The 12,291-nt window shown below is 39.2% G+C and overlaps 2 protein-coding genes across 4 annotated transcripts in view; one reads left to right on the top strand and one right to left on the bottom strand.

The window, feature by feature from the left end:
• The window catches only part of ppp3cca (protein phosphatase 3, catalytic subunit, gamma isozyme, a), a gene marked incomplete at both ends in the record, with an annotated part of 35,466 nt that extends 29,964 nt beyond the window's left edge, over positions 1-5,502 (top strand). For 2 of the 3 annotated variants that reach the window (XM_079251810.1, XM_079251809.1), the window contains one exon: positions 5,342-5,502. In XM_079251810.1, coding sequence (XP_079107936.1) covers positions 5,342-5,502 — 161 coding nt within the window. Of the gene's footprint in view, positions 1-3,061; positions 3,089-5,341 lie in introns of all 3 variants that reach the window. The other variant, XM_079251808.1, reaches the window with a different exon arrangement.
• Positions 5,503-10,911: 5,409 nt separating this feature from the next.
• Positions 10,912-12,291, bottom strand: part of adam28 (ADAM metallopeptidase domain 28) — a gene marked incomplete at both ends in the record, with an annotated part of 28,153 nt that continues 26,773 nt past the window's right edge. The window contains 3 exons of the mRNA XM_079250753.1: positions 10,912-10,944; positions 12,040-12,165; positions 12,235-12,291. The exon at positions 12,235-12,291 is cut by the window's right edge and continues 37 nt beyond it. Coding sequence (XP_079106879.1) covers positions 10,912-10,944; positions 12,040-12,165; positions 12,235-12,291 — 216 coding nt within the window. The remainder of the gene's footprint in view (positions 10,945-12,039; positions 12,166-12,234) is intronic.

The raw sequence follows: 12,291 nt of genomic DNA, 5'->3' as shown, positions 1-12,291 counted from the left end.
TAGCGCTCTCCACCAGCAAAAGACGATCTTATGATGATTCTTCGCATTTCTTTCCTGAATCAGTGATGTTGCGTGTTAAAAACAGCCAGTTCCTTATTTTACCATAAAGCAAAACATTACGTCGCGTCACGTCGCGTCGCGTCGCGTCGCGTCACGTCACGTCACGTCACGTCACGTCATGTCTCGGATGTAAAAGTTCTATAGTGTTGGTTTCTTAGCCTCGGGGCGCTGCTGGGTAGCCGCGGCTCTATAAATGCACATGATAGTAAATATGAGCTCAACTGTAACATTAAACGTGCATACAGACAAAGACTTCTTTTTTTCTGCATTCTTTACGTGCATATTTTGATAGCAAACAGCAGTAACACTGGAAACAGGAGAAGCAGTGATGTGCAGATGGCTGACATGTAACCAGCAATAAGAACAGTGAAGAAGAAGCTGTGATGCATTTAATGGCTGTAAAGACAACTGGCGTTTACTGTTCTGTCTTTTTTTTTTTTTTTTTTTTTTTTTTTTAATGTCTTATTACCATGATCTCCTCCACTGTCGCCATGTTTGCTATAAATTAATGGGAGAATCCATATACTGAACTCTGCACTGCCCTCTATTTCCTATTAATCACACCAATGTTAGGGATGAATAGGAGTGTGCAGACACTGATGTTTGACAAAATTTTACATGGAAATATAAATTATGTATGTAAAGGAATTGTAAAAGAGTTACATACAAAGAGTTACTTAAAGTGTTCCATATCTATATGACACCTGTGTACCCAGTTAGTGGTGCTAAGCATTGGAAAACATGGGAAACGGAGAGCCTGATTTTGTCTAAGAACAACATCAGCCTCACTGCACTTCTAAATCTAACAACTCTACATCTTCTGTCTTGTTTATGAGATCTATGCGAAGTCTGAAGTCACTTTGTAACAAATACAATTTGCTATTTTAGATGCTAAACTTTAAGGCATCACTATGCATGGTACATGCACGGTGCATGCATGGTACATGCCATACCAGTGGTCTTTCCCATTTAATCTCTGACAATTTGGTTTCAACACCTTCAAATGTAAACTAAAAAATCTCTTTTAAAATTTTTCCATCGGTGATGATGGAGTTCAGGTTTTCCAGTCTGACATCCAGTTTGTGAAGACGAGCTTTCCCGTCCCACCAGTCTCTTTGAAAGGTTTCAGATCAATGATGGCGTGCTCACCACAGGAATCGCTGGCTAGACTTTCAGTTAAGCCCACCCCCCCCCCTTCTCATAGTAAAAAGTTTTGGGGATGGCTGGGTGGGGAGGTCAGCCTGTCACCTGGAAGTAGCTGCTGCCCCTTTGATCTAAAGGCCAACGCCTGGCCTCGCCCGCTAGAGGACATGCTGGGAGCGTGGTTCTGCCATGCTGGAGGCTCTCAGACGCTGCAGAGCAATCGAAGGAGAAACCACATGTTGTGACCTTTTGCAGAATGTCATTGTCCATGTCAGCTCCACTCGCCACTGCTTTCAGATCAGCCAAAACAGTAAAAAAAAAAAAAAAAGAAAAAAGGTTTATTTATTCTCTGTTCCTTTTTGACTCTTTGCTTTTCGTCTCAATCCTGACTGTAGCTTTTTATTTTTAATCAGTTCCACCAATTCTGCTTTAGAAAGGAGTTTTTTCACAGTTTTTACAGGCTTTCTCCCTCTGAGTGTACACATTCAGCCTCACGGACATTTTATCCAATTATACCCCCAATTTTCATCTTTTTTTGTTGTTTTTTGTTTTTGTAAATGAGCAAAACATACCTTGCATGTGTGCATCTTCCTGTTTGCTGAGTTTAGCATTTGATTGATGTTGCTTAAAAAGGTTAAACGGCAGCAAACAGGAAGATGCACACATGCAAGGTATGTTTTGCTCGTTTACAAAAACAAAAAAACAACTAAAAATATGAAAATTTGGCATCTAATTGGATAAAATGTCAGTGAGGCTGCATGTGTACAGCCGCTTCCACCAGCTTCTCCTGCAAAAACTGCAGTAGAAACTGGTCGAAGCAGCAAGTTGATATGAGGATAAAATGATTAAACTTCAAATGGATTAAAGCAAAACATGGTTAAATAGAGCAGGTGGAAATCCCGGTGATCAGTGGACGCTGGAAACTTTTCAGTGACTAACATCCCAGCTGTTGGCGGGATCTTTGGTGAAGTGGGTCATGTGATTTCTGCATCTTGTCTTTGCAAATGTGGTCAAGCATTTTCCACATAGCTGCTTAGTTTAACTTTTCATACCTCCCTTTTATTCACTGTTCTACTTTACTGTTGTTGGGTTTTTTTTAATATTATATTTCATGTTTTTGTGTTTTTATTCCCAGCTTGTAAATTTCTTTATGAACAGCTGGAGTCGATGAGAGCTTTAAAACTACAATTCATCATCTGCAGACTGTTCACACAGCTTCCATGTTCAGCTAATCTTCTGAACATTTCATCCTTCATTAGATTTACACTGTATGTATCTCTGTATTAACTCCACCTATGTAGAGTCCATATCCATGACACCTGAGTTCACCTGAAGAGTACTTCCATAGTCCTTCTCGCTTACTTTAACCCACCGCTACTTCTGCAAAATGCTTTCTCATTGTGAATTAAGCTGTTTAATAAAAGTAAACGAGTGTTTAAATGAACATCATTGCATGAGAGCTGCAGTTTCGTCTTTGTGAAAGACCAGGATGTACCAGCGCGTCACCCTGCCTGGTCATTGTTGCACATCTCGCCCCAGACTCGGACTATAAGTACTCAGCCAAATCCCGCCTCAGCTCTCCTCACCTAAGTCCTCTTGACCCTTTAACACCAACACCATGTTAAATCTCTGACAGGCGTCTTCATGCTGGCCTTCCCGCCGACTCACTTCACATGTTTCGATGATGTGTTACAGCTACCATCATTTTGGCCTCCGTGTGGTTGCGTTGCACTCTGACACCTGTTTCTCCGTCCTAGTTTTCACGTAGACGTATTTAAGTTTATTTTACTGTTGGATTTACTGTCTCTGGCTGCCTTTGACTCATGTTTTCCTCCTTCCCCAACTCCTGTTAACATAGCTACCATTGAGGCAGCTAAAGCAAAAGGTACGCATTGGCTGTGTGCCTCAAGTTTCTTGTGTGTGTTTTGTGTACGGCACCCTTTAAACACAACCCCACTGTTACAATATGAACTTCTTCTGTGTGTGTGTGTGTGTGTGTGTGTGTGTGTGTGTGTGTGTGTGTACCCACTGTTTTATAGTAACTGATAGCCATGTTACTGTATACTACTTCTGATAATTGCTCTTGCTCTATCAGTGTCTGTTGATCATGCTGGTTCCTTCGAAGGTGTTGCACTTTCTATTGACGAACATTATTAGTCATTAGACGGGGTGTTATCAGCCATAAGATGAGAAGAAAAGAGTTTCCTGTAACAGAAACTGAAACCAGGAGTAACAGTGATGAGTTGGCCTGCTAAAGTGGGTTTTGAGGAAGTTATTTTTATGTGGATAGCGGAGCAGTTCTCTTTCTGTACTTTTGGATCCGACTTGTCCCTTGCTGGCAGGTCTTTCGTTGTGGTCCTACAGGCGTTTCCGGTCAACTGCGCCTCCCCACACAAAGAAAAGCCTGCTAAGACCTGGCTGAGATAAGATCAGGGACATCCCTGCCAGGGATATTTTCAGAAGCTAATCCTGTTACACCATTTGGCTGTTGCTACACTGTCTGCTCCTTCTGGTCGATGGTGATGGTCCGTGGCTCAACAGGCCTCATCGATGTGAAAAACTTCCGATCACATCAACAGGGGGAGATTATGTCAGGTGGAGAGGCAAGGTGCCGGATTTCCTGGCAACGTAACTTGAAGCAGCGTTTTCCAACCCAGTGTGCGTGATGTAGAGTATAAACAGACCACATTTATCCAGGTTTTTTATTTCCCCTTTGGTTGGCATCTCAACACTTTGCAGGATAAACCGTAGACTATTAACACACACTTTTTACACTTAGCTCACACACTACTGAATGTGTAGCGATGTGGAGCTTCACATCTTCCTGAGAGAAACATTTGGACTGGGAGAACAGGTATTAAACAAGTAACTTCCCAACTAAAAAGCTGAACTGTTTTACTGGTTTTAAACCTTGTGTTTTACCTCATTAGCTCCATCTCTTTAACACTGGTTTTCTTAATAGTTAACTGTCATTTAACGTTAATAATTATGACCTTTTGCCTCAGATGATTATTTCTTATTGTCTTAAATAAATGAAAGTTGGTCACCTGAATACTTATTTGACAGTTTTCTCTTAAATTGAATTTAAAAGCTATTTATAAGCTACTTCTAGTAAACCATTTAGTAGTTTAAATACTAATTTTAGGTAAATATTGTAACTACATAACATAATTGTTGCTTATTATTCAGTTTATTATTATTATTACCATTAGATTATTATTACTATTATTTAAGGTAAGATAAATAGATGTTTTTCCTTATTATTTTATGATATACAACATGACTTTGTTAGAGCATTTAAACAAATATTCTGTTTATTTTAATAACTTTATGTATCCTTAATTATATTTTTGTCCGGCTAATGCATTTTTTTTTGTAGTTGATCATTTAGTTGTTGAACTATTGCTATTAAATAAGTATTAAACTACTTAACGAGGACGTTTAGTTGATGACTTTCGGTTAATCGTCTAAAAGTAAACAGATTAGATGTCAACTTTTATTGCTGAATAACATCTTCTACATCATTAGCAAGAGTTCACACACTCTTATAGTATTTATTTTTGCCAGACCAAACTTTTAGAAGAGTTATTCCATGATGTTAAATGCAGAAATAAGGCCGTTTGAGAGACAGCGGAGTCCAGGAGAAGTTTCACAGATATCTGGTTGTGCAAGAGCAGTCTTGAGTTTATTTAGTGTTTTTCCCCCTTTAACAGTCAACCTTTAAATCACTCCTCTCTTAGTTTTGATTGTGTTTAACTTGATAGCTTAAGTGTGTGGAAAGTGTGTTTCAACATCTTTTACAAGTTTGCTTTTTATTTGCACGTTTTCTGTCTGGTTTCCTTGGCTGTTTCGGGATGTCACCGTAAGTCTACAAAGCGTGAGGTGTTACAATGTTGTAGCTTGTCGCAGTGGTGTGACTAGGAGTCTTTGTTTACCAAGCATGTGTTGTGTTCACGGTTCGTCTGTACTGTGCTAGGAAACTGTGTTGTGTGTTTATAAAATATTTTAAGGAATCTAATTTGATTGATTCTGGTGAAAACATAACAGAAAGAAGTTAAGAAGTATGATTTATAGCACGCTGTTGCTGGGAAGTTCCTGCTTTTAATTTATTTTCTTTTGTTTCTCCTCTGCTCTTTAGCCATTCAAGGCTTCTCTCCGACCAGAAAGATTCGCAACTTTGAAGAGGCGCGGGGTCTCGACAGGATAAACGAGAGGATGCCGCCGCGCAAAGATGGCAAGCAGCCAGACGGCACCACGATCAACACAAACGCCCCCAATAAGAACGGAACTGATGGATAAGCAGGAGGAAAACCTTCACAAAACCCACACCACCTGACTCTCAGCCCACATTCAGACCCTCTCTGTCTCTTTCTACCCCCATCTGTCCGTCTGCTCGCTGAAACTCCGTGTCCATCACCCGGTCGGGCAGACAGCGGAGGCAGACACATCGTTGATAAGAACAATAGGAAGCTGAGCGCTGGATGAATATTTCCCAGCTGCTCAGCAAAATCAAAGACAAAAAGACAAACTGAAATGTCGGGGGGGGGGTCTTATTTATTGAAAATTAAATATATTAGATATATTGTTTAATAGCAACAAATCATTGATTGTTCAAATGTATACAACACTGAACGTAAACGTCAAACTAATTTGAAAAGATTTTTAAACTGATTCAGATAGAAAGTCCTTGTTATCCAAGAGTTTTAGTCACTTTAAGTCTTTTTTAAAATGATTGTTAATGTGTTATATAAGGGAAAAAATGACAAATACTGTAGCCTCACTAGTTTCTGGTTCGTACAAGAGATCTCGTCACGGCATTGCTGGCATTTGGGGCTCTACATGCAGTGTTGTTTTTGCTTCTTTTCTGTCAGCTGAAAGACATTATATGTGTATAAAAAGTGTGGAAAAGATAAAAGGGAAGTCTATCAGATTAATGTTAGGGATTACAAATGAAGATTTTTATACTTAAAACACAAAGACGACCGAAAGTCGTATTTACATATTTCCAGTAAATCCCCAAAGACGCCGACACAGTTTTTGCTCAGTATTTCTTTCACTTCCAGCTCGCTGTATGATAATTTAGGAATGACACAAAAGGAAGGATTAATGTTTGTGTATAATTATAGTCGATGTTGCTGTGTGTTCTGTGCTGGGTAGGACACATGTTTACTTCATGGCAGCTAGGATGTTCTTGCTCTGCAAAAACCAAAAGAAAGGGAAAAAAAAAATAAGAAGGGATGTATTTAAACAGCACATTATATTCTTTCACTGTTACTAGAGCCACCAGTATTCCCAGTAAACCCCAGCTGAATGCTCTTCATCTTCTCCAACACCGATTGAACCAACCTCTCCGGGTTTGAGGATTTGGAGTGAAAATAAAGTCGCAGGAAAATCAAGCGATGCATTAAAGATGAGGACTAAAGAGGACACGTTTGCATTCAGGCAGCGGAGCGGCTGGCTGTACCGTCCGCAGCCGACTGGCACGCAGCTTCAGAAACGTCAGGCATTGTAACAAAGTCGTGGCAGTGTTATATTTACTTTTAAAACACTAAAGAAAGGAGTTTTCTGGGTTTTTCTTTGCTTTTCCGTCCGCTGTTGATTTACTGTTGTATGAAGAAGGGAAACGTTGGACTGAAATGGCAGCACGTTGATGATGCTGTACATGGACTGAGTCATTCCGCTTCGCAGGGACGACGATGTAAAAGGTCCCAGCTCTCTCTGCAGGCCTCACCGTACTGTAATCATGTCAAGCATCGCCGACTACACGGTTATTTTTACAACTCTCGATCAGACTAAGGCGGTGGGTGATTAACGCCTGCAGATGTTGCAGGTATTTCTTTTTCCGTATTCACTGATCCAGCTCTACTCTGATTTGAACGTTTCCACTCCTCTTCACAGGCTCTCCCAACCCTTTAAAGCTTCCACTAAAGTACATGAAACCCACTTTACTGGTGCTTTGACACACCTGACTGTAATTCTGTCGTCTCTTTGTCAGCAAAAGAGGGGGGAAATAAGCTTTAAGATTTATTATTCTCTTGTAAATTCACTCCTTTTTTCTTTCTCTCTTTTTTTTTTTTTTTTTTTTTTTTTTTAAAGAAAAATGTAAAAAATATTGAGCACCCATGTGCCATGCCACCTTGGCCACACATGTCAAGATCTGTATGTGTGTGTGTGTGTGTGTGGATGGTGAACCGAGTTGAGCCATAAAGGCTTTCATAAAATGTTTCAATTTCATTAATCTTGATGTTTTTAAATTTCTGAAATATTGTTGTTTGCCGTTCCGTTTGTAGACTTGTAAGAGAGCACCGTGAAGAGGAAGTATCTCCGTTTACATTCATAACTGTGATGTTGAAGGAAAGGCTCAGAGGGTGAGCCATGCTGGCCGATCAGGTCTTCTACATATCTTGGAGAATGTAAAATAAAAAAGGAAAAAAAACGAAAAAAGCAAAACAAAAAACAATGTTCATCTTATCAAATCTTAAAATAGCTGTAATAAAGGATGAATAACTGTATCGTATTTGTCATGCGAGGCCATGAAATCTTTTACATAGCTGTATCACTTGGAAAAAAATAAAATTCACAGTGTTTTATTTGACTTGTCAGCTTTGTTGTGGTGCCGTTTGTTCCCCCCAGTTCTGATGACTGGTTTAATGGGTCGTGGTTCTGATATTGGGTTTAATAGGGCTCAGTTCTAATGATGGGTTCAATGGGGCTCGGTTCTGATGATAGGTTTAATGGGTCTCGGTTCTGATGATGTGTTTATCTTGGTTCCAGTGATGGGTTTAATGGGTCTCAGTTCTAGTGATGGGTTTAATGGGGCTCGGTTGTGGTGATGGGTTTAATGGGGATCGGTTCTGATGATGGGCTTGATGGGGCTTGGTTGTGGTGATGGGTTTAATGGGGCTCGGTTGTGGTGATGGGTTCAATGGGTCTCGGTTCTGGTGATGGGTGTAATGGGGCTTGGTTCTGGTGACGGGTTTAATGGGGCTCGGTTGTGGTGATGGGTTTAATGGGGATCGGTTCTGATGATGGGCTTGATGGGGCTTGGTTGTGGTGATGGGTTTAATGGGGCTCGGTTGTGGTGATGGGTTCAATGGGTCTCGGTTCTGATGATGGGTTTAATGGGGCTTGGTTGTGGTGATGGGTTCAATGGGTCTCGGTTCTGGTGATGGGTTTAATGGGGCTCGGTTGTGGTGATGGGTTCAATGGGTCTCGGTTCTGGTGATGGGTTTAATGGGGCTCGGTTGTGGTGATGGGTTCAATGGGTCTCGGTTCTGGTGATGGGTTTAATGGGGCTTGGTTGTGGTGATGGGTTTAATGGGTCTCGGTTCTGGTGATGGGTTTAATGGGTCAGATTTGAAAGTTTCTGGTATATCTTTGTTTTATTAGCCAACCTTGTTTCGTACCTTTTCATTAGAATTGTTTTGTCTTCGTAGTTTCTCTGACTGGTTGATGCCTGGAGATTATTGGTGTTGCAGACCCTAAGCTAGTGCCTTACAATGTCATTTAACATGGTTCTTTTCATATTCTGAACACATATCTAAATCATATCTAAACACATTTGATGTTTTTTATGCTTTATTGATATATAGGTTAACATTAAATATTAGTGCTATTAAATATTAAGAACATCTCTAAAAATTTAAAGGTAAGCGAACTGCACTGAAAATAACAAGAAAAATCAATGTCTTAAAACTGGAAAAAACATCCAGAAGGTTTGGAGACATTTAGCAAAAAACACTTTAAAAGGAAGTCTGACTACTTTGGAAGCAAAATATTATGAATTGAGACTTCCACAGTCCTGGTCTTTGCCAAGTTTTCCTACAACCGCTTGGTTCAGTAGCACAACACAGCTTTATCTAATCATCATTTGAGCCACCTTGACCTGTGATCAAACCTAAAGGCGACAACTGTTTCTCTCTGCAAAGTACTTTATTCTGCTTACATGAACAGTTGGCTGACAGCCTTATGCTAATCGCTAATAATAGCTGCTGCTATCTGATCTGTGCAGGACACTTATCAAATGTGCCGTTGTTCCATTTCCAGGAGTCCCTTCAGGTGAGTAGGTGGTTTTTACCTGAGTGTATCACGAAACAGACGAAATATACGACGATATAAAGAATTATAAATACTATCTCTTTAAGTGTGCTCTGAAAGGTTGGACCTCACCATGTTGCTTCCAGCATGTAAACAAGGCTCGTTTTAGTGTCAGGCTGAGTCTTATTGTATAAACATTTATACAGTCTAACCTATATTTGTGTAAATACATTATTGTATTGAGCACTTTTATTTAGAAAACATGTCAACAACAGAGTCATGACCCCACCCCCCATCAGTAGCTTAGTCCAGAATTAATGCCTTGCTGGAGGGTAATCTGTTAAAGTAGATGAGTGACACTTCATTCTGTTGGCGACACGCCTGGGTTTTAATCTCTTTCTAACACACAACATAAGTTACCGTGGTTTTAATGTACATGTTGAAGTGGAAACGTTACAGTTGTGTGAAATTGGCATGATTTTTTTGGGCATTCTGACATATTCATGAGATTTCACTCATTTGTTCACTGTTCTGAATGTAAGGCTGGTTTTACTTAATGTACACATTTATACAATAAATTCACTCAAGACAAGAATAGGAATAAATCTGTAAAAATATATTTACATGCTGGACCGAATCCGTAATACTAACTTAAGAGTCTTTGTTATCAGACATTCAGTCCAGCCTTTAGCTTTCATGGCAGTTTATTCAGCTGAAAATGATCTTAATCCAGCAGCATACTATTTGTGTATTCATTAAAGATATCCATTCTGATATTATTGGTCAATATTGACGGTAAAATGCAATATTGCAAATTATCGCTATTGACTTTTACTTTTTTAATGACATGACCTTTGCACAACATGCACAGATTATGTATCAAACTCTTCAGCTACATCTCCTCTGACTCAAAATAACCAAATATAAGAGATTTTTAATATCGTTTTCCAGATATTTGTGTTTGTTTGGCACAACTTGCTCCAAAAATACTGGTATTGATTGATATTGGAAATCAAGAGTTGTACAAAATCAGTTTATTGGATATTGGTTAAAAAAAAAAAAAAAAAGACAATTTCAAACATCCCAAGTATTTAAATGATTAAACACTCAGGCAATTTAAAAGTGCTGCTCATGTTTTTTTGCTCATGTAATTTTTTTTATAAACAAAATATAAATATAAACAACTTATTTCATAGTATTTTAAACAGGCACGGTGAAATTGAACTCAAAAAGCATGTTGCAGGTTAATTTCAGGTTGCAGTCAAACCGTGCTCGAAATGTTTGATCATCACAGAAATGCTGATGCTAAAAGGTTCTTTATAAAAACATGCGACAAACAATAAGAAAATGTTTGGCTCACATCCAGGTCCTGACCAGTTTGGACCTGCACTGACTGAAACCCAGTAGAGTAAGAACATACAACAAGAAGAACTGAGTTATAAAACAAGTGAATCCCCGCAATAAAGTCCTCATTGCATGGCGCACCAGTAACAGAGTCCAGTTTGTCCTTCCTGCAGGTGTAACCCTCTTGGTGCTTTTGTGCTGCACTGAAGAGCTCTGCAGCAACATGTGGCAACGGGACAGCTCTGCCTCTGTGGATCACCTGCGACTTCTTGCTGAAGACAAAAGCTGAAAATCTCCTGGTTTGCCAACAGTCGTCACTGTTGGGTATTAGACCTTTGGAGGAGGTACTGGTCTTAGGGCCTAGTGGACAAAAAAAAAAATAAGAAGATTAATCAGAAACCAGCACAAAAATTAATTATTTATTCAAACCAGCAAAGATGTTTTGGTTTTCCAGTGCAGAATTTTCCTTACTGCTTGCTGTGGAGAACTTAAAAGAACCTTGCTGTCAAAAACATGATTTCAGAAACACACAAACATTTCTCTCTCTTTTCTGCTGCTTGTGCAAAAGTTTTCCCAAAGAAAAGCGGAGAAAATAAACAGTGAGTGCAATGGTTTGCCAACAATTTGAAAAATATTTAAGTAAATATAGTTCAAATGAAACAAACAAAATGTTGGAACTGAAATTTTATTTGCATTATATTTCCCAGTGTGTTTATTGGTATGGCCTCGTTTGCCACTGCATTGCATGATTAATTGCTTTAGAAGTGCTAGAAAACAGAGTTTTGAAAGTAATATTTTCTGACTATTGCTTGATATTAAGAAGTTACCATGATTTCCTTTCTTATGTTTTTATCAAGCTTTCAGTGTGGAACAGATCTGTGCTGTTCACACACTTTGTCAGCAGTATTTTGCACGTTGCACTTTTTTTTTTTTTTTTTTTTTTACAATCAAATCTTTCATTGAAATATTGAAAAATTGATCTATTCATGCAGTCTTCCAGAGACCAAGACGCCCCTTTATGTGCTGTTTAGCTTTCTCTGCAACATGTTGACGGTACCAAATTTAATTAAAAAAAAAAAAAAGATTAATTTTAAAATTAAAATTAATTTTAAGATTAAAAAAAGATATCTAAAACATTGGAGGCACTAAATGTTTCTCTATTTCTAACTAAATTCTTTCCAAATGAACCATTTCTTGTTGCACAGCATCTCAGTTTATCTCAGAACAGGTTCACATCTTTCAGTTTGTGCCGTTTAAAGCTTGCACTGCCCTCAAGTGGTCAATGTTGGTATTTTTCTATTCTCCGCTTTCACAAAAAACTTGATCTTTGAATGATAAAATTCAGTCTCATTAGAGACAATTAGATTTAAAAAGTATGCTTGCACATTTTCTTTTGCAATTTTCTTGCTTCTTAGTTGCTGATAGTGATACGCTGATCCAAGAGGACTTGCTTACCTGACGTGCAGCCATGTAGTTCTGAACTGGGGGTTTGGGCGTGTTCCCAGCTGGAGGAGGAGGTTTGGGCCTGTTACTAGCTGGGGGAGGGGGAGGAGGAGCTCCTTTGGGCTTTGGTCTTGGAGACTAAGATTTCAGCCAGAATTAGGCAGTGTAATAAACAGCTGACATGCTTTCGCTATTGTCGCATATTACCTGTCTGACTGTCATGGGTTGACCAATTGCAGGCTTTTTGTTGACGGGAGGGGCTGC

The sequence above is a fragment of the Telmatherina bonti genome (assembly GCF_933228915.1).
Source record: "Telmatherina bonti genome assembly, chromosome: 13".
Taxonomy (NCBI): domain Eukaryota; kingdom Metazoa; phylum Chordata; class Actinopteri; order Atheriniformes; family Telmatherinidae; genus Telmatherina; species Telmatherina bonti.
This window is presented reverse-complemented; position numbering and strand designations above follow the sequence as displayed.